Source organism: Notothenia rossii, assembly GCF_949606895.1.
Source record: "Notothenia rossii genome assembly, chromosome: 2".
In the NCBI taxonomy this organism is placed as follows: Eukaryota; Metazoa; Chordata; class Actinopteri; order Perciformes; family Nototheniidae; genus Notothenia; species Notothenia rossii.
This window is the reverse complement of record NC_136904.1, coordinates 16,818,452-16,839,868: the sequence shown is the minus strand read 5'-3', so window position 1 is coordinate 16,839,868 and position 21,417 is coordinate 16,818,452. Positions and strand designations below refer to the sequence as shown.

At 40.9% G+C, this 21,417-nt stretch overlaps 2 protein-coding genes across 2 annotated transcripts; one reads left to right on the top strand and one right to left on the bottom strand.

The window, feature by feature from the left end:
- The first annotated feature begins 119 nt into the window (after window positions 1-119).
- gnao1b (guanine nucleotide binding protein (G protein), alpha activating activity polypeptide O, b) lies at window positions 120-8,889 on the top strand. The gene is made up of 8 exons (XM_079663131.1): window positions 120-544; window positions 702-744; window positions 3,876-4,017; window positions 5,138-5,298; window positions 5,404-5,532; window positions 5,640-5,769; window positions 6,830-6,983; window positions 7,232-8,889. Exons 1-8 carry the CDS (start codon window positions 427-429, stop codon window positions 7,417-7,419), a joined length of 1,065 nt encoding a protein of 354 aa, XP_079519257.1. The 5' UTR covers window positions 120-426; the 3' UTR covers window positions 7,420-8,889.
- Window positions 7,781-20,886, bottom strand: cog4 (component of oligomeric golgi complex 4). Its single transcript, XM_079663130.1, has 19 exons — window positions 20,516-20,886; window positions 19,617-19,699; window positions 19,388-19,502; window positions 18,956-19,130; window positions 18,597-18,790; window positions 17,919-18,024; window positions 17,502-17,659; window positions 17,361-17,419; window positions 16,911-17,035; window positions 16,683-16,801; window positions 15,996-16,162; window positions 15,731-15,896; window positions 13,962-14,024; window positions 13,748-13,861; window positions 13,033-13,125; window positions 12,871-12,954; window positions 12,099-12,200; window positions 11,709-11,837; window positions 7,781-11,113 (listed from the first exon to the last, which is right to left on the bottom strand). Exons 1-19 carry the CDS (start codon window positions 20,648-20,650, stop codon window positions 10,979-10,981), a joined length of 2,322 nt encoding a protein of 773 aa, XP_079519256.1. The 5' UTR covers window positions 20,651-20,886; the 3' UTR covers window positions 7,781-10,978.
- Window positions 20,887-21,417: the final 531 nt, after the last annotated feature.

Below are 21,417 nucleotides of genomic sequence, written 5' to 3'. Positions count from 1 at the left end.
TCCCTTCGTCTTCTTCCTCTCCTCTCGTGCCCCCCCCCCTCCTCCCCCCCTCCCTTGTGCTGCCTTCGTGGAAAGATAGCTCGCTGTCATCACCATCACCAGCGCCGCCCTATAGAGGGAGAGAGAGAGAGAGAGAGAGAAAGAGAAAGAGAGAGAGAGCCTCCCTTCCCCACCTAACAACAACCCCAGCCCCGCAGGCTCGAGCACAACGACCCCACCCCCCAACCCCCTCTGAGAGAGGATCCGGAGCGCGCAGAGAGGCACACACGGAGAGTCACGGAGAAAAAGAGAGAAAAGGGACCCGGATCTGTTTCAATCCGGGCCTAATGCTGTAGCGGACAGCGCGGGGAGGAGAGCCGAGAGACAACGCGCTGATTGAGAGAGTGGGTGAGGAGAGACCACGGGATCGCTCACTCGCCTGGAAACATGGGATGTACACTGAGCGCCGAGGAGCGCGCCGCTCTGGACCGGAGCAAGGCCATCGAAAGGAACCTGAAGGATGACGGGGCGGTGGCCGCCAAGGACGTGAAACTGCTACTGCTCGGTAAGAGAAGAGCCTCCTCGCGGGGCCTCCGGTGCTGCTGCGGCGGACCCGCAAGAGGGGGGTTAGTGGCGGGGCTGTATATGGGGCGGGGAGAGGTGCTCTCCGTGGTACTGATTTCTCTGCCGGCTCTCACTGTGCCCTCCGTTTTATTTTACAGGCGGCGGAGAGTCCGGGAAAAGCACCATCGTCAAACAGATGAAGTAAGTGTGTCTTTCTTTGCTCGTTTTAACCCCCCTCGGAGTAAAAGGCCCGAGATTTGCGCCTCCCATATCAGTGCTAAGGCAGGTTGAGCCGCCATGTTTGGAGAGGCCGTAGAGCCCCGGTGATTCGAGCCTCCTGCAGATGGACAGAGGCCGGTGAGTCCCGGTGCTGTCCACTGCCGGGGTGCTGAAATCTAATTAACGAGGCTTTCATTTTTTTACCTCGCTACAGGGAGTGTACGACTACTGGGGATATGTGGGTGTTGTTCCTCTGTGTATGTGCGCGTCCATGTGTGCGTGTGCGTGTGAGTGCATTTGTGTGTATGTGTGTGTGTGTGAATTACATTGAGGTCACTACAGCTCCATTAGTGAATACCTCTGCTTTTAATCTTAATGGCTTTAAGTGCCCGATATCGCCGGGAGTACTTTTCCTATTAAGCGGATTTACGCAGAAATATGGCTGCTAAAACCGCCTCCCTGTCTAAGCTAAATCACTCTTTGATGTTTTAAATCACCGTTGTTGTTTTTTTCTAAACCTCTTAGTTAAGTTTCGACATGTTTCAGTGCGGGAAATGGCATGGTCATATTTATTTTTTTGTCTATTGAAGCATCTCCCCCAGTGTTTTCTTCTGCCTCCGTCCTGCTCGCGCATCACGGCCTGCAGTGCACTGACTGCGCCCTCCCTCCCTCCTTCCCTCCCCGCATGCTCTGCTTCCTCCTCTTCCCTTCACTTCATTACCCTCCCTGTGGTCCCTGCCTGGTTTTCCATAACTAACTCCTGGGCCCTAAACACAAGAGACTTCAAATATTGTTTACGAGTAAGGGTGTATTTGCACGTTAGCAGGCAGCAGATGGATGTGTTTGTGCACACGGTGTGTCGTACAGTTTAGCTGCGATACACATCATCATCATCATCATCATCATCATGGTGTGTGCAGTATAAAAGGGTTAGAGTTTCAGATTGTGTGATGCAGGCCTAGCTGTGTTGGTTTTATGATTGCACTGAGAGTGAAACTACACCTGATGTAGTTTCACTTCCGTTGCAGTGTGTGTGTGTGTGTGTGTGTGTGTGTGTGTGTGTGTGTGTGTGTGTGTGTGTGTGTGTGTGTGTGTGTGTGTGTGTGTGTGTGTGTGTGTGTGTGTGTGTTTGTGTGTGATAATCATAAAGGCTGCCTGCAATACATATTTTCTAAAAACCATCACTAGGCCAGAAAATGTAATAATTGAGTAAGATAGCATGACAATGTGTTAATGAAGTAGATTTGGGTATGGATTATAAAGGTAATATAATAATCATAACAATAAACAACATTAGCACCTTTCATACAATTCAGAATGTGCTTTACAACAAGGGAACATATATTCAGATTTACATATGAATGGCAAATTAGATGGAGAATAAAACACAATTGCCTATGATAGTAGATAATACAAATAAGATGAAAAGCACATGAAGTAGAATACATCAAATTAACATAAGATTGGAGATGGATCCACTTAATAATAACTAAAAACATATATCAGTACCCATATTTGCAGCATACAGTACATAGACACAGTGAAACACTGCAGCAGATCTGAAAGTGTCCATTAAATAACGATAGGAAACTTCATGAGGATGATGAAGAGCTGCTGAAATGTCATGGTGTCTATTTTTACACGTTTTCAGTCACTACGATTGATCGGCCAGGTTTTCATCAGTCGAGCATACTGTAGTCATATAGAGCTGAAACGATTAGTCCATTACATTAAAAATTAATCTGCAACTATTTGATAACCTCCTAATCGTTTAAGTCATTGTTATAAAGCAACATTCACAGAAATGACTGTTCATTTTCTCATTGCTCTATTATATATAGTATAGTTGAGTATTTCTGAGTTTATGACTGTTGTTTAGACAAAATCAAAGATTTGATGCAGTCATCTTGGCATCTGGGAAATTGCAAAGAGCACTTTTAAATCCTGACATTAATTATTTAAAGACCAAACGATTAATCGATGAATACAGAAAAAAACTGCAGATGAATCAATAATGAATACAATTGCTAGTTGAAGATGTAACATCATGTACATTTAAACGTATGCCTGTGTTGATCACAGGACTTTTGCAAACAATGAATGCAAAGAATATAAAATAAAAATAGGAAACTGATGCGTCTCTCACCTCGACCAAAGCCCCAATTAGTTGATTGATTAATTTGTTTATTGTCATCTGTAAATATTCTCACAACCGAAAAATCCCTTTCGGCCATATTGTTAAGCAGAAATCTTATTTGTGTTGTCTTAAATGATGAATAATTAACGATCCTTGTATTTTGGAGTGGTGTTGGGACTAGATGTTGACATGATGTGATGTAATGTGCATTTTTTTGCTATTTTCTGATAGACAGGGCAATTCACCCTTACAGGAATATGTAATACAAATGAATCATTAGTTTACTGCTCTTTGCTGTGTGAAACTGTTCCTCTCTTTCTCAAGGTTAGTGTTATATTTCATTTAACTGTTCATTTATATGATGATGGAGGATGCCACTGCTGTAAACATGTATTCATAACGAGCACCGATGGAGGTAAAAAAATAATCCTCCCTCATTTACTTAAGCATCAAAGGAGGTGAAGAGAAGCGGAATCTCAAACGTGTCAGGAAGAAAAGGCTAACATATTTTATAGATTCAATACCCAAGAGGTCGGGGTGAGGAAGATGTAATGTGGAGCAGATTATAAGAGGAGTGAAACTTGCTGGATGTAACAGTGAGGTTCTGCATGGTGTGATTGATTAGTGCTCTGACTGATTCCACTCCATTGCACATCATAAATTATGAATGGCTTAAATATCACATTACTGTCCAATTACTGATCACACAAACTGAGAACATGATCAATTCCAGCTCATTATACCCCGACACACTAAAGATTATAGGTAAAGATGATAGGAAGAAAGCATGGGACTTAAAGATACATGTGTTATGTTTTCATGTGAAGAATCACCTCTGACACGCACACAAAGAAAAAGCCAGAACATGTTATTTGTGAAAAATCTATTTATGCCTGCGGGAACATATGGACATGTGTGACTTATTCCCTTTAGTGCCCGCTTGTGTCTTTGTGTTCATATCTGTGTGCGCCTGCAGGATTATCCATGAAGATGGCTTTTCTGGGGATGATGTGAAGCAGTATAAGCCTGTGGTCTACAGCAACACCATCCAGAGCTTGGCCGCCATCCTCCGAGCCATGGACTCACTGGGCATCGAGTTTGGAGACAAGGATAGAAAAGTTAGTCTCATATTCACCTACAAATGTAGCATTTCTTACCGTCAAACTGAAGAGAAACGGAGATTGTATTTGTAGGTAGGGGTTGAAATGTGTTCTTGTCGAATAGGGCTGCACAGCATATCATTTATTTATCATCATCATCATCACAATGTCAACCTGTGCAGTAAACACATCGTTAAAGATAATGCATCTCTAGAAAACTGCTCTTTAAGATGTAAGTACTTTGCTTTTATTGGTGCATTTTGACCTAAGTGAAATATTCAATTGTTCAATAAAAGGAAAAAAACCGTTACTTTTCTTCCATAAGCGATCCTTGTATTTGAGTGGTATACCTAGCATGCACTACTTTAATATATATGTTTTGAAACTAAAGTAACACTGTGTTCAACATCTTTATATATTTTCTCGTGTTTCTCAGCCCTATTGCCAAAGGGAAGTTTATTTTTATTTCTACATAAATCTGATGTCCACCTTCATGTCTGTTCTTGGCTATTGAAATATTCTGTTCTGCACATCGTGTGCATTGTATGCTTTATCACAAGTTGGAACATTTCGGATGTATGATTGCTTCCAAACAGCCTTTCCTTTTTTTTTTAGATACTTTCAACCTTTTGTATTAATAATCCTAAATATTTGTATTTAAATATATTCCCAATGAGGTTACACAATTGTTGATAAACCTAAAGTCCACAGGTCAAAACCCACGCATTAGCAAAATTAGGTTCTGAGTTTCTGTGGAGAAATCACCACAAGGTGGCGCTCATTTAACAGACTCGTTCTTCTCTGCTAGCATTGCGAGTAAACGGTTACAATGAATGAACAAACGAGGAAAACACTATGACTATAGAAGATACTTGAATCAAAAAGCATTTTAAAATACAAAAAGGCTAAAAGACCGCCTTGCCAATTAGCCTACTGCTTATCGCCATAGGTGTCGCCAAAGAGAACAACGATTGTAATTTAAGATTCAATTGACTATAAACGACTGATCTCCTACTCAATCTTTGAGTTATTTTATGAATGTTGTTAAAGTTAAAAGTGATCCTGTGATTAATCAAATCAAACCCACAGATATAATGTTGTTCCTCTTTCTCTGATCTAATGTAATGTGTTTGTGCAGGCGGATGCTAAGCTGATCTGTGATGTGGTCACTCGTATGGAGGACACAGAGCCGTACTCTGCGGAGCTTCTCAGTGCGATGCAGCATGTTTGGGCCGACGCCGGCCTGCAGGAGTGCTTCAGCCGCGCCCGGGAGTACCAACTCAACGACTCTGCTCAATAGTGAGTGAAGCTGAAGGACTACAAGAACCCACATTTGAAAAAAAACTCCACACCACCAGTCGTCTAATCCACATTGTACCTGATCTTTGTCCCTCTCGCTCTCAGCTACCTGGACAGTCTAGACCGGATCGGGGCACCGGACTATCAGCCCACAGAGCAGGACATCCTGAGAACCCGAGTGAAGACCACTGGCATCGTCGAAACCCACTTCACCTTCAAAAACCTCCATTTCAGGTAGCCTGCGTGAAGAATCGCGCCCACTGGGTCTTTGTTGTTCAGCATGATTCGGTTCAGGGATTACAGCTCTGAGGTCTGAATTGACTTCTTGCTCTTGTTTCCAGGCTGTTTGACGTGGGGGGTCAAAGGTCAGAGAGGAAGAAGTGGATCCACTGCTTTGAAGACGTGACCGCCATTATCTTCTGCGTTGCTCTGAGTGGATACGACCAGGTGCTCCATGAAGATGAAACAACTGTAAGTGTGACTCATTCAGCGAGTCCCTGTGGAGCACTGTGGGCCTTTAACTGATATTTAAGTGTTCTGGTTTCAGGATTCATAAAATATAGAAATCACTAGGATGTTTTTTTCCTTTGATGCATTGACATCCTAACTTTAGACCTCATTAGCATAACAATTAAAAAGCTAAATGTTATTATTTCCAGCTTTCATTTTCATAAAACTATTTTGTACTCGTCTTCAAAACGATGCTTTTTTAAGAAACTTACAAATAGAGAAGGCATTTCCTTACAGCATCAATAATTCAGGAAAGCTTTTCTTGAACATAGCAGTTCTTTCTGCATCTTCTTACTTTCTACAAACCAAAAGAGAATATTGAAGTCTTGCTTTTAAAGGAACTTAATTGTTTAATGACTTCAAAAGACATATGCCTGAACATATATCTTAAATGTTTATTGTTACAGATTGAAAACGCCAATACATTCTCTTTATTCACAGATTTCAGTGTTTCGCTCTGCACCCAAGTCGGTTCAAACATATTTGAAGATCATAAGTTCACATTTGAATATCTGATTAGTCTCCAGGCGCTTTGCAAACTGTACAACACTTTTAGATGTGTCCTGTTTTTGATGTGAATAGAGCAAATATCCCTGAGAGGGGAAACCCCGTCACAGCAACAGTAGACGGATCCTATTTCAGGAGCGTTTTTTATAAAACCAAAACATGTTTTTTCTTTTTGTAATATTCAATAAAAAGGGTGCATTTGTAACGATCTAATTGTTTTCCATAGAAAGGAACTAGGAAGGACAGGTTTGAGGGTTTCCCTGCTACTTCTACATGGATCTAAAGCGTATTTCTTAACTATTGTTCTTATGTCTTATTTGATCATTGTTGAATCCGTGTTGTGCTATTCTTGGACAGGTCTCTCCTTAAAAACGTCTTAGATCACAATAGAAAAAACATGGCTAAATAAAAAAAAAGATTTGGTATTCATCAGCTGTTGTTTACAACGTGATGTAGTTTTATCTGTGCTTTTATTCTCCTCCTCACAATAACCACATATTGATTGTTCCCACAGAACCGCATGCATGAGTCGCTCATGCTCTTTGACTCCATCTGTAACAACAAGTTCTTCATCGACACCTCCATCATCCTCTTCCTCAACAAGAAGGATCTGTTTGGTGATAAGATCAAGAAGTCACCACTGACGATCTGTTTTCCAGAATACACAGGTGAGCTCCATGGTGATGTCTTTAAACGACTTCAGTCAGTCCAAATCTCAAAGATATTCACTTTAATTAGATCATTCACAGATACAAGACAGAAACCTTAACATTTGAGCGACTGAAAACATCAAATTCATCTATTTTTCCTCAAAAGATGAACTGATTACGACTACTGTTTCACCAGTTATTAGTTTAATCCTTGCTAATAGTGGTGAATGTTGTTCCTTCATGCTTTCCCCTCTCTCTGTCTGCAGGTGCTAATACTTACGACGATGCTACTGCATATATTCAGGTTCAGTTTGAGAGTAAGAACCGCTCCCCCAACAAGGAGATCTACTGTCACCTGACCTGTGCCACAGACACAGGAAACATCCAGGTAGTGTTTGATGCCGTCACTGACATCATTATTGCAAACAACCTTAGAGGGTGTGGCTTATACTGAGGCCTGGCCAAGCACAGGGGTTGTCATGGGGAGTATGAGGTGTTAATAATGATAATTTTGATGATACTTAAAACACATAAATATGTAATTCTACACGTCCAAATGGACCCAAAGAGCTGCCGTCCGACACCACACCGGATTATCGCCATGATTTGTTCCCTCCCTCTCATTTTGATTTCAATATACAATCCCAGTTTTGTCTTTTTAAAAAATTGCGTTTTTGAGCTGAGTGTTTCATGTTTCGTTGATGACCGTGTCAACAACCAGGGAGGATCAGAAGGGGGCGGCACCAGGGTTGTATTCAGCTAGAGCCTCGATTTTGCAGAACTCAGAGTGTGCAATGTCATTTTTAAACACAGCGTGGACTAATTGTCCCTTTCTTAATGTAATGTTTTGATGTAGAAGTCTGAAGGCATTGATATCTGTCCTGAATTTAGCCTGTTGTGCTGCGTTTGAAGAGCTGCTGTGTGTTTGAAGGTGGAGATGATGTTGATGAAGTTAGGGAGGTGCTGTACTCGTGGCTGAGGGTCATGGTGGGGAAGGAGGCTATTTTAACTTTCAGACGGGACAAAGCTCCCCTCTCCTTACGACCCACACATGACTGAGTCGCCTGCAGGTCTTTTCCACTCTCTGTTTTCTCTTTTTATTCTTAAACATAATGAAAGAGAGGATTCTTCTATTCAGAGTGGCGGCCCATTTCCATTGGCCTCCTGTAGCGTGAGGAATCCAGCCAATGATATCTTTAAAAAATAAATTTGAAAATCCTCATATTGGTGCCAACCATCTGAGAAGGACAGTTTAGGAAAATGAAATCACACTATTGCAGATTATTATCATCGAATGATTTATTTATTTTAGCCTCATGCCCTACATGCCTCCTCCTACATCCTGAAATCCCGTGCCACATATTTATTTCCTGACATGAGAAACTGGGGTACACACCACCTGTTCGGAGGGTAGAAAGCAGCCTTCCAATGACATCTTGTTCTCCGTGTGGTGCTTTACCCCTCGATGTGAATCTGTGTAGAAGTAGAAGACTGCACGAGAACAATATCATTTGAGGAAGGGGGGGGGGCTCCGAGTTTTTCCCAAAGCTCGTCTCCCCTGATCAGTTAGCAGGGAACAACCACCACCACCCCCACCACCCCCAACCCTGTCTGTCACATTTCTCTTTACACAGAGAAAAGTACAGCTCTCCATTTTTACCTGTGCACCCAGAAGTTTATCTCCCCACCCCCGTATACTCTTTATCTATCACATATCAGTCCCCATATCCTATCTCCATTTTCACCTTAAAAGCACCGTACTGTATATATATTATGATTATACCAGATTTTTTTTTTACTGTGAATGTTTTTGTGCTGCACCCCCCATCCTATTTGGTAGTTTATTGGTTGCTCTCATGTGGAATGTTTGTGCTGAGCCAATCGAATGTTGTGTTTACATTAAAGCCACACTTTTCCTAACGACTCCTGCTGCTTGTGTTCGAGTCTCATTACACTGACGGAGGAAAAGAAGTGGAGAAGAACTCTGAAAGTAGCATTATTATTTCAGTGTAATGTAAAAGTTATAAGCCACGCCTTCAAAAATCTTACTCAAAACTACAGGATAGGATCAAAATATAGTAGCGAAAGTCAAAATAATCCTTCTTCACGAAAGGCCCATCTCACAATGATATTATATAACTGGATGGTAATGGTTATGCTCACATCACTTTTGGTAATAACTTGTTGTAAAATTCATCTTTTATTTTGTTTTTTTTATAGTTGTATCTGTTTTTTATGGCAAATTAATTGCACTTTTATGTGTGGTGCTTTTGGGAGGTAGACAAAGGAAAACTGAAAGAAATAGACATTAAATAAAATAATACTCAGGCATATTTATCGCTCTAAATCTTAAGCTTTAGCAATACCATAAAGGAGTCAGTGGTCTTTAGCTGCACGTTTAACTGAACAGATCCTTCATCCGGCCCTCAAAATGAGCAGATTTTAAAACACAGGTTGTGAACATTTGAAAAGATTGACAATCCAAAATATTTTCTTCTGTATTGTCTTTATTATGATGAACTAAGAATATCTATATTAAATGTCAGTTTAAAATCCAGAAACATTATTGTGCACTGTCATAAATAAATGTTTTTTAATGCTTATTAATTGTCTGCCTCAGTGTCTTCAGCTTTAAAAATGTTGCATTACTTCTTTACATTTTGGAGTGTTTTGCTTTCCTGGTTTTTCCTCAATGTTTTGTAAGCTTTGGGCAGGTAACATTATTTTTATGCATGACACAATGATGATAAAAAAAATCAATCACTCCTTGTACTCAAGTCAATTTACTTTCCACCACTGAAGAGGGTTGCTGAAAAACTGCACTGTTCACAGAAACATTTAAACACACACTGACCGGATTTAATCTGAGCAAGGAAACAAGGTTAAACCGTGAAATTAGGCTGAACATTATGAGAACAGTCCACTTTTAATGCTTCACTGCCCCGTGAACACAGCTTTGTGTGTTGAGTGTCAGTAATATGTAAAGGCTTGGGAACAGGACTTCCATGGCCAAAGGGCAGCGCTGCGTGAAATGTGGCTGATGCCGAGGATCAGAGCCGCTCTCGATTTATTAGGTTAAAAGTGTTCCATCATCACAGCCGAGGAGCTATTCATATATTGAACGAGTGGATCAGCATTGTGACCTGCTTCTGTCACTTTAACAGGCCTGACGTTCATTACTGCTCTGTTCCACTGACAGAGCCTCGTCCCAGAGCGCCTCTATTCTCAGCCGGCTACAGGTCGGGACGGTGGAAGTCCCCGTGTGACACATTTACACCTTTTAATTACACTTTGAGGAGAAGATTCACATATATTACACATCTTTTATGTGGAATACTCCACCAACTCTGCCATGTTAAGGGATACTACCGGTGAACAGGGTAAAACAATGATCATTTTCAAACATTTCCAGAAACAGCAATCTCATATAACACGTTCAATGAAGCCAGTTACATGTCTTGTTCTTTTAGTTGAAATATTTAAGTGTATTTAGAGGGGAAACTTTATATTTCTGTCAACAGTCATACAAAAAAAATTGCAATGTTTTTAAGAATAAAATGAAAATGAACATCCATTTACATCAGAATATGAATATGATTGAAACTAGAAGCTTTTATGTTTAAATCTGCAAAAGAGGCATTATGCTTTTAGTTAATTATATACAAATCTACAAGCTTAATTAGTCAACATGAAATAATCAACTTAATGGTTACTTTGTACGTAGAAAGAAAACATGTTAGGAAATAAAACAAAACAAAACCGGTGCATGAAAAAAAACTATATTTGCCTTTAGTGTCTCGCCTTAACCACAAAACATACATCTACAATCTGGGCAGTAACTCTGGTCCAGACTGACATGAGCCGGCCTGCAGGAGAAGACGGAGCCTGAAAACCTGCCTGAAATGTCCAGGATGATAATCTTTCATTCAGACAAAAATGTAATCCTTGTCTTTTTGCCAACATCACAAGGTTGGTGTTTTAGGATGATCCCTGCTAACCAGCTGGTGGATGAGTTACAGCCGCAGCCTCTTGATGTCTTCACTTCTGAAGTCGATACGCAGCGCGAGAACCTGACGCACCTCCGCCGGGGTCAGCCGCCACGTCAGGGGGCCCGAGTTCGGCCCCCAGTAATCCAGGATCTCAGTTACCTGCAACATAAATAAACACATATGAGTAAACCAGGAAACAGTGTTCACACCTTTACTTAAGGTTCTGAGAAAACTATATTTTTAGCTAAATGTATTTTAAACATATTGAAATGATTCATAAGACAGAACTCCTGTGAGTGATATAACTGTCATAAATTATTTTACCAAGTTATTATTATTAATGCAATAATGTGTGGTTACCAGTTCCCTGTATTCATTTATTAAGGAGCAGTTTTTCTAGCAAAGGATATGGGCCTGATTTAAAAGAGCCAAATAATACATTTTGAAAAACTCATGACAATGCTTCATATTTTATAAAACCATGATTTGTTCTGTTTATTAAATCCCCATTCGTAAAGTAACTAGCAAATACATCTGTCAGATAAATGGGGTTGAATAAACCTTTGCACAGTAGTAGCAAGCATTAAGGAGCATACAATGGAAATACTCAAAACAAGAAACTAATATCTATTTTACTTGATTATATGTACGAGGGCACATTCCACTATGGGGTGTAAATAGACATAAACATTACATCATCCATTATATTGATGTGTATATTGACGTGTACTGTGTGTGAGATGATCTAAATTACCCGCTCCAGGTTTAGGATGGTGGCCATTTGTGTGAGGCGAGCAAACTTATCCCTGATGGTCCAGGTGGTGACGGTGGTGAGGTACGCCACGAGAGACCGAAGCTCTTTGTCGAACTGCAGCCCTCCGAGCTACAACAGAAGAACCAGAAACAGTGGATGGACTTTATGTTTGAACAACGTGTACACATTTATTTAGAGCTCCCCTGTAAAACACTCTGCTCTAAATAGGGAGATGTTTTCGTGACAAAAGGAGGCGCCCTCTGCTGCAGGCCTCTCTGCACTCATTAATAAATCATAGCTTGAGGCTTTTCGTCACATGTGGCAGGGATGTGCTGCAATATGCTGCAGAGGAGGCTCGCCGCCACCTTGTGGCCGAGCCCGGCTCCTCACCCTGCTGAACGAGCATTTGAGGACGGTCTTCTCCATTTCTATAGATATCAAGCTGGTCATCAGGCTGGTCAGAGTGTCGTAGATCACAGCAGACATGGCCGTCTGGAGAGGAGAGAGAGAGGATAAAGAAACAGTTCACCCCAAAAATCAACAAATACAAACCTATCCTCTATAGTTCTATTTATAAATCTACATTGTGTTGGTGTAGCTGCAGATGACTTGAGATATCGGTCTTATATAGATGTCTGCCTCGTCTCGAATATATTTGACCTGCATTCCACTCAGCCTGTTGTGCTAAAAGTGCCTAAAAGAAAACACCTTTGAAAAAGCTATTTCTCTTTTCAGTCATCATGACCCGATTAACACAGATAATACACTCAACTTCTTGCAAGATGCAAACATTAATGCCTTAAATGTTAAGTAAGCTGGCTTCCTTTTGTGCGGTTAAACAATATAATATAAAGAGGATAGTTTCTACATAAAACTGCTCAGATCAAGGACTGTGGATCATCTTCAAAAACGGTATATTATTTTTGGTGAGAGACTCTAAAATGTATTTTTTCTGTGCTTTGAGCACCAAAAGTTGAATGCCATGTAGTTCTGTTATACTCAGAGAGAAGGCAGACATCTCAAACTCACACTAGATTGATGAATAGCTCTGCAGGTAAGAGCTTAAATGAGTTATTTTCATGTTGGCCTGAACTGGCCCTTTAAAAACATAAGCAGGGAGACATGTATATTTCATGGCTGAAATGCTGCTCAGACGAGGTACCTTGAACTCAGCCATGAGCTGCTCCAGGTTGACGATGAGCTGCTGCACCCAGGGATCATTAGCTTCATAATCATTAAACTCCTCCTGTGAAGACACCAGCTGTTACTGCAACATGCTTTATGACCTCTGGTTTATTCCCGTTCTCTGCTCTGAGACTGTTACCTCCTCGATGTTGTGAGAGATGGACAGGAAGCTGCTGATCCACGGTTTCACCTGAGACTTTATAGCTGTTGTGTTTAACTCGGTCAGGCCCTCCTGTGAAAGAAAGATCTCATCAGAGTCTGAAGCTTTTACCACAAAGAGACTTTATAGAACTACTAGTTTAGTACAAGTTTAGTGATAGCTTTGAATTTCAAATATCCTCAGAAAGGTGAGTAATCCTAAACTGAGACACTCAGAAAAACGACACCAGTTGTTTTTTTAGTAGCCATCTATTAAAGCTAAAAACACAAAACATGAAATACATTTGAATCAAGTAATACAATTAATAAACAAATACAAATGTAAAGATTTGGATTATTAGATCTAGAAAAACTTAGAAATTATTAGAGAATACTTTTAGTTTATGATAATAACACTTCAGTACAGGACTTCAAGACGACATATCAGGTTCATATTTTGATGGCCTCTTTAAGATCAATGTCTGCAGACATTAGTTTCGCTGTGGACACTAGCCTGTCAAACTCATCATTTAAAAACACACTGATGTAGTAAGTGTTCCCTTCAATGTATATAAATAAATACACCCCGAAGTAGCTGACAGAAATTATGTGTGTGTGTGTGTGTGTGTGTGTGTGTGTGTGTGTGTGTGTGTGTGTGTGTGTGTGTGTGTGTGTGTGTGTGTGTGTGTGTGTGTGTGTGTGTGTGTGTGTCCAACCTGTAAGAGATCCTTGAATTTGGCGGATGTGTTGACGAGGTCGGACAAACAGCTTTCAATCTTAGCTTGGTCCCCGGAGCCGGGAACCTGATTGAACAACTTGGAGCAGTCGTTCTGCGAGGCAAAGAGAAAAGAAGTACATCTCAGAGGAATGAGTCAGCTGTAGAGGACAGGGTGAAGAATCAGAGATGCATGGTGTTTGTGGGAAACTTACCTCAAGGTTTCTCTTTAAAGTGGTGATGTTGTCACTACAGACCTCTACGTTATTCAGAGTCACCTGACGGAGAAAAAGAGACAGAAAAGGATCAAGGCTAGTCCGTCATCCTTTCTCTTCAAAATAAATAGGTCCAACTGGTAGCTATGGAGTGTTTCTTGATTCCATTTCATCTTTTGACAAACGGTTTAAAAGGTTTTTGAAGTAGTGCCTCCTTCGGCTAAGAGCCATTTTAAATATTAAAACACTACTCACCACACTTAAATTAGGAGCTTATTCAGGCATGTATTCCTCAGCTAAATTACTGCAGAGACAATTTAAGGGGCTGTCGCTCTGAGCAGAACAAAGGGCAACCTCATCCAAACTCTACTCACACATTTAAAATACTGTCTATTTACCATTGAAATGATTATGCTGCTGAGAAAAAAGGCATACTTGCCATTCAATTAATCATGTAGGAAATGTTTGCTTGACATCATAATTCTCCACCTGCCCCCAGCTTAACTCCCCCTTAGCTCTTTCTCTCTCTTTTGATGTCTCATCAAATTTGAACATACTCAGTGATCATCTCATAGTGAATCCAAAAGCATCTATCATTTACATCTGTGTGTTGACTGCAATGCATCACAACCTAAAGAACAAATCTCCAATAACACAGCCAGCAGCTCGTGACACAAACTAAAGAAGCTAACATGTGTTCGGCCTGAGAAGACATTCTAACCAGGGGGTAACGAAGTACTACTTTATTAAAGTAGAAGTAGAAATACCACAGTGTAGTACTGTACACAAGTATAAGCAGTGGTGTAGTGGACGTTGAACGCAGGGGTATGCTGTACCCCCACTTATTTGAAGCATGATTTTTTTTTTTTAATAGTCTAATAAATATAAAATCATTGCCAGTGTTATCAGTTGCAAGTGTGTATTTGTTGTAATAATGACGAAAACATAATAGGCAGATTTCACAGTAATTATAATAAAAATGTAGCTCAAGCAATTATGCAACTTGATTTGAAGCTTGTGTGTGTGTGTGAGGGGCAGCACTGTGTGTGTGTGTGTGTGTGTGTGTGTGTGTGTGTGTGTGTGTGTGTGTGTGTGTGTGTGTGTGTCGCACTGTGCGGGACTGCACACACAGCATTTTTATTATTTGTCCCGCGTCCCACAAATTGAGACTATGTCCCACATTTGAGTGACAGTCGCGCAGAAAGGCCGGATCGGTTCGCTGACGGCTAAACGGCATCATGTAAGTTGCGCTGACAGGCGACACAGAGGTCCACACACAGTGTCTCCCGTCCACGTCCACCCAGTAAAAAAGATCCCCACTACACCACTGAGTATAAGCACCAAAATAGTTTGACAGTGCCAAGAATGAAAAAAGGTACTCATCATGCACAACAGCCCCTTTCAGGATAATATATATGTCATTGTATTAATTACTGTTTCATTCATGTTTTAATCTCTTTGATGTAGCAGCTGCTAAAGAAGGAGCTTTTTTTGTTACCATTACTGCAGGATAGCCTGTGAGTTACTCCGATAAGGTTTTATCTTTCCCTATAATTATACATGATCGGTTTTTAATTGTTAAAAGCTGTTTAATAAATGTATTCAAAAAATGACCTGCTTCCCAATTTGAGTAAATATACTAAGTTACTATCCACCACTGATGGTCATGTTGTGTTTCACAAGAGGGGGGATGAGCTGTTGCTCCAGCAAATGTAACCCAGCCTTGTGCCCAACCTAGCGTATACGTTTGTGTTTTCTGTTGGTCTCACCAGAAATGCAGCCTTGGCATTTTCAGCGCTCTCGATGCCCATGGTGTTGAACTTCCCCTGCTGTAAGCTGCTCTGCATCAGGCTGACCGCACTGCTGACGCCTCGCTGGATGTCCTGAAGCGTCGTGGCCGGGAAGCCCTGCCGCAGCTTGTTATACAAAACCTCCCTGAAACACGGGCAGGAGGAGCACAGACATGTATGAGGCTTGTCAAATAACAACAGAGACAGTGTTAGATAAGTCATCAGTAAGTGAGAGGGAGAGCACCTGAAGTCCGACTCCAGCACGGAGTTGGCGTGGTTGATCATGGCGCAGAGGCAGTCGATGCTGGAGCTGGATAAAGCTCGACTGATGCACTTCTTCACGATGTAGAAACAGTCGTCCACCATGCTGGATGTCAGCTGGCCCTTTTCAAACGAATCCATAGTCACAGCCTGAGGAGTTCAAGTTCATTTAAGTCGCTCTGATTAGAAAGATATCGCATTTACTGAATGAAAAACCCTTGCATTCATTTTTCCTAAATGTCGAACACTTAATTAACCATCATACCATAGATAACAATTTCATAACATGTTATCATATTCAAATATGTTCCTAAAAAAGGTCATCAAGGTTGAGATTGCTGTTTATTAAACCATTTGGATCTGATCAATCTCACATCTACGAGGAAAATATGTTACATATAATTTGCGACCAAAATAAGTTTATCTAAAATAATCAGAAGCTTGCAGCAGCAACGTTATCCATTTTTATGTCACACATCATTCTTCCTTGTCAATTTCTGGTGCCTAGCCTACATTACCCAAAATGCAAAGATTCAGGTGTGCTATGGGTACAACAAACATCAATCCTATATCATTAATGCAAAGTGAAAACACAGATACCGGCTAATATTGTATCATTGTTGAAGAATCAATATAGTTGTCAGAGACTGTATGAGACGAGGTCATTTACCTTGTTCACAGTCTCCCTCATGTAGTACTCTTCCATTGGGATATAGTAGCCAATCAGCTCCTGCATCGTCCGGCTCAGCATGCAGTGTCTCAGCAGCTTCTCCACGTTCTGCTGATGCTCTGGGAGTTCAAAATGTACCAAGAATGATATATTTTAGAGTTTAGATGAATGTCTTTTAAGCTCCACGTTTAAAAAAAGAAACATCTGTGCAAGCATTACAACGTGTACCCTGTGTGACGCTCTGAGCATCCCCAACTTCGAAGTCGGCCAGCAAGCGGCGGCGTAAAAAGCGTAGGTAGAGCTCCGCCCTGGCGTTCATCAGAGTTACTTCAGCCAGCACAGGGTCCAGCTCCCTGTCCATGTGAGAGATGTATCAATAAAAAGGGTTAGGGTAGCAACTTTGAAGTCATAGCTGTACAGGCACCGGGTACTTCGCACTGGAAATACATTGAACTACAGCAAAGCTACCAAGGAGAAGAATCTAGTTTGGTTAACCAACGCTATTTATAAGAAGCTTTATACTTAAATACAATCAATTACGTTATTTCCAAAAGAGCTGCTTGCTGACAGGTATGAATGAATAACATACTTCAGTTCACAGTTTTAGAAAGTTTGATCGATATCAGTTCTTATGTGTGTTTTGTTTTATCTGACTTGAGAGGATGTTGCTGAACCTACCTGGGCTCGAGCGTCTCTCCCGGCACGCTCTTCATCATGCTGCTCTGGACGACCTGAAACTAAAAGGATGGAAACAAGCTCACAGTGGGTACGGCTCTGCAGGAAAACGCTCCCATCACGCCGTTCAGAGGACACGCTCACCTTGTTGTGGTATCCTCTCTGCTGGATGAACTTGTCGACTATTTTCTGAGCTTGTCGGTCACATTCCTGCTGCAGGTGAGTGATGAGTGTGTACAGATGGCCTGGACCGTAATACGTCTCCACTATGGGCTGATGAGTCTCAACCACACGGGCAATACCTGCAAACACACATTCAAACATGAGAGGAGTCCAGGAAACACACACACACACACACACACACACACACACACACACACACACACACACACACACACACACACACACACACACACACACACACACACACACACACACACACACACACACACACACACACACACACACACACACACACACACACACACACACACACACACACACACACACACACACACACACACACACACACACACACACACACACACACACTTTACTCACCCTCCAGCAGCAGCGTCAGAGTGTCTGCAAACACCAGCGATGCTCTCTTCTCCCCCAGGTCTCCTCCTGTGGCCAAGAGCAGGTTCTCTTCAGCTTTAGAGGCAAGCTGTGACAATATGTGTGCGAAACAAAGAGACATAACTTAGCTGTGAATGAACAAAAACACAAACATGGCTTTGCAGGGTATGTCTTCTAAACTGGAAAAAGCCATTCATTTACTCTACATTTCCTTTAGATGATGTATCTTGCCCAAGAACACTTGTTTGTGTTGATGTTTTGAATCATGTACAACTATTTATACATTTGTTGTCATTTTAAATCTTTTGTTATTAAAAAGACAATATTTGCTTTGAAATGATCCGTAAAACTGAAAAATCAATGAAAAAACCCACAGGATCTATATTTCACAATCTCATACGAACAACTAATTAATTAATGACTGTTCCTAACAATCATATAACATCAGATTTACTTACAGTGATTACTCTTTTTGTTTAGGCAGCAGGACATTATCCACATATACCTACAGGGTTGGGACCTTATACTGATTTAAGTATTTCGCTGATACTCTTTAACATAATATAATAGAGGTTAAATCAGGATCAGGAATGTATTACAAGCAAACAATTAGGAGTACATAGGATTTACCAAAGTATTTGATAGGAAGTAACAACTGACCTGACTGCAGAGATATTGGCCAAAGCGGGCGAGGCCCTGCTGGTGGAGGCCCAACAGAGGGAAGATCTTGAAGAACCTTTCCACCTGTGCGAGGTCGACTGCTGCGACAGCTTCATCCAGCTTCTCGGCAACGATGACCTTCAGCTTCTGCTCGGCCTCCTGCAGCATTACGAGACTGGCATCCACAGCACTGCCTGCAGAGACAAGATCACAGTGTTGGAGAAATGTTTTTATGAATAACTACAATACTCTTGATCTGAAATATTCTATGTCAAAAATGATTTGAGACATAAAAAGGTTACGTTACTTCTCCACTACAGTGTAATGTATACTATAAAAGAGAAATTGAGGCTTCTTACTTTCGTCTCCCTGCCGACTCAGCTCTATAACTGACTGGTCCAGAGAGAGGTATCTGTGGATGTGGGCAGCAGCCTGCTCAAAATCTTCATTACGGAGCGCTGTCTGCACACCGTCTGTGCAGAACTTCAGATCCAGGATATCATCGGCACGCTGGATGACGTTATACAGCCGTGTCTACAAAAATAAAAGAAGATACAATAATAAATCAGTTTGTGATCTGACTATCAGCAACAGTTAAACATTTTGTGAGGGTATTTTTGATATTGTGTCTACATCCATGTTATCAACAATAGTATGGACCCATAAAACCCCAACTACGCCCATTTCTGTGACTTGAGAGGTTTATGGGTTTATGTGGATTGACCACATTATATTTCTGTCAGTGTGGAAATGATACAGTATTTTAGGATGTGAAAAGTGTGGGTCTTTACCTTTGCCAGGTCTAGTTGTCTGACTTTGCTGCTGACGTTCTCAGCCAGGCTGCAGGTGAATGTGATCATGCCTGACAGCTGACTGGCGTCTCCTTCAATCAGCTGTAGGTTGGGCCTGTGGAGAACAGAGACAACATTTAGCACAACATGAAAGATTCTTGCTTAAAGAACATAGAATCTGGTGGTTGTAACTCAATGTTAATCATCAGTTAATCTTTATAAACTTTACCCCATCCTCTGCAGGGCCAGCATCTTTGTGTGAATACTCCCCTCCTGCCCTACTAGTCTGTCCAGCTCAGACTCCACTTCTTTCTGTATCAGAGAAAACACAACATGTCATTCAAGATTCCACTTATTTCTGTATCAGAGGAGGAAACACAACATATCATTCAAGATTCTACTTCTTTCTGTATCAGAGAAAACACAACATGTCATTCAAGGAGTTTTATTATCATGTCCACAGTGGCTACAGTGTTGTTATGGCAATGAAAATCTTAGGTCCCGAGCTCCTCCATCAGTGCAACATATTACATAAAGGACATAAGACAACAAAATAACATCATGAGCAGTGTGCTGTACTGCATTGGTTTAGAAACAATTGCCAATGCCTATGTTACGTATTATTATATATTATTACAATACCCAGTATTTTAATTTTACTGTAGCCCTATGGTATTTCAATATACATGTATCATTTTTCTTATTCCTGCAAATTGCACCATTATTTCAGCTGCCTTTTTTTCTTTTTATGTTAAGTAAAAGCATGTTGCATTGTTGGAAGAGCCTGGTATGCCATGGCCAAAACTATGTTGTTGATATTATATGAAAAGCCTTTGTGCATTTTAATTTGATTTAGTGTAATGTTGGGATCCTTGTAAATAATATAACAAAGACAGATTTAAAGGGATTTTCCCACTGTTAACTCAGACCAGTCAGCTTAGAAAAGATTAAACTGTAGTCCTAGCTGCTCAAGTCATTAGCTTAATTGTTTAATGTTTATTTATCCATAATTTAACAACGTGGAGGTTTTGTTTTGAGCCAGCAGCTCCAACCGGAAGTTAACGTGGAGGAAGCCAGTGACAGTACACGTCAAACTAACAGCCTTTTAAAAGTGATTTATATACGGACCTCCTCCGTGCAGAGCTGCCGGTAAACTCTCTCCAGGTCCTCCAGCTCGGTCAGCGCTGAGATGGTCTCCATACTGACCGAGGACAGAGAGCCAGAGTCGGATCTTCTCGCTGCCAAGACTCCGCTGTCAGCCATCTTCCGCCACAAATACAGGACAGGACCTAACGTCACTATGTTAAGGTACTCCCTGGAACGAGCCTGTCAGGCAGAGTCTTCGCTGTGTAATGTCGGATACCGAGGAGTAACGCTGAATGCTCCATTTTGAAATTTGATTAAGCATCACTGTAAAATGTTGCGTTACCTTCTCTAACTTGAGCACTAATTTTTATGATGTGTTAACGGTGGAGCGTGTGGAGGCAGAACAGAAGCACTACCTGAGAAGTCAAATTCTGGGTTGAAATATTATCCTACTACGCATGCGCTGTACGTTACTGTTCTTAAAGATGATCATTCATAGGCAGTAAGAAGTGGGTTTGTTTTAAAGTGTGAATTCCATCCAATGCACTGGAGTTTCATTTTGTACATTAAAAATAATTATGTATCTGAAACTTGTATTACCAGGAACAATTCCAAAGTCACTCAGGAGAAAGATAAAAAGCGATATTTGTAAGGCACTCTCAACCTCCAACTTCAAAAGAAAATCTGTTCTAAACTAAATACTCTAAATTATTAGATCCATAATCGTGGTCATGAAGTAATTCAAATTAAATCTAATTATCTCTAAAATATTTTCTTGCCTATCAAAATATACCTGAAGTGTAAGAACTAAGATGATGCTTCAGTAAAAGTATACAAATAGTTAAACCAAAATTAAATGTGTCTCTTTAACTATCTATTTCTTCAATCTTCAAGTTTTTACAACAGACTTGATCACACAGAGAGTTGCAGGTAGCTATTGCGTA

Coding starts and splice junctions, on each gene's coding strand:
- cog4 (XM_079663130.1), bottom strand. CDS start 20,650: ATGGCTGACAGCGGAGTCTTGGCAGCGAGAAGATCCGACTCTGGCTCT. Junction 18,025..18,596: donor GCCAATATCTCTGCAGTCAG/GTCAGTTGTTAC, acceptor ATATTGTCACAG/CTTGCCTCTAAAGCTGAAGA. Junction 11,838..12,098: donor TCAAATGCTCGTTCAGCAGG/GTGAGGAGCCGG, acceptor CTTCTGTTGTAG/CTCGGAGGGCTGCAGTTCGA.
- gnao1b (XM_079663131.1), top strand. CDS start 427: ATGGGATGTACACTGAGCGCCGAGGAGCGCGCCGCTCTGGACCGGAGC. Junction 745..3,875: donor ACCATCGTCAAACAGATGAA/GTAAGTGTGTCT, acceptor GTGCGCCTGCAG/GATTATCCATGAAGATGGCT. Junction 5,299..5,403: donor CTCAACGACTCTGCTCAATA/GTGAGTGAAGCT, acceptor TCTCGCTCTCAG/CTACCTGGACAGTCTAGACC.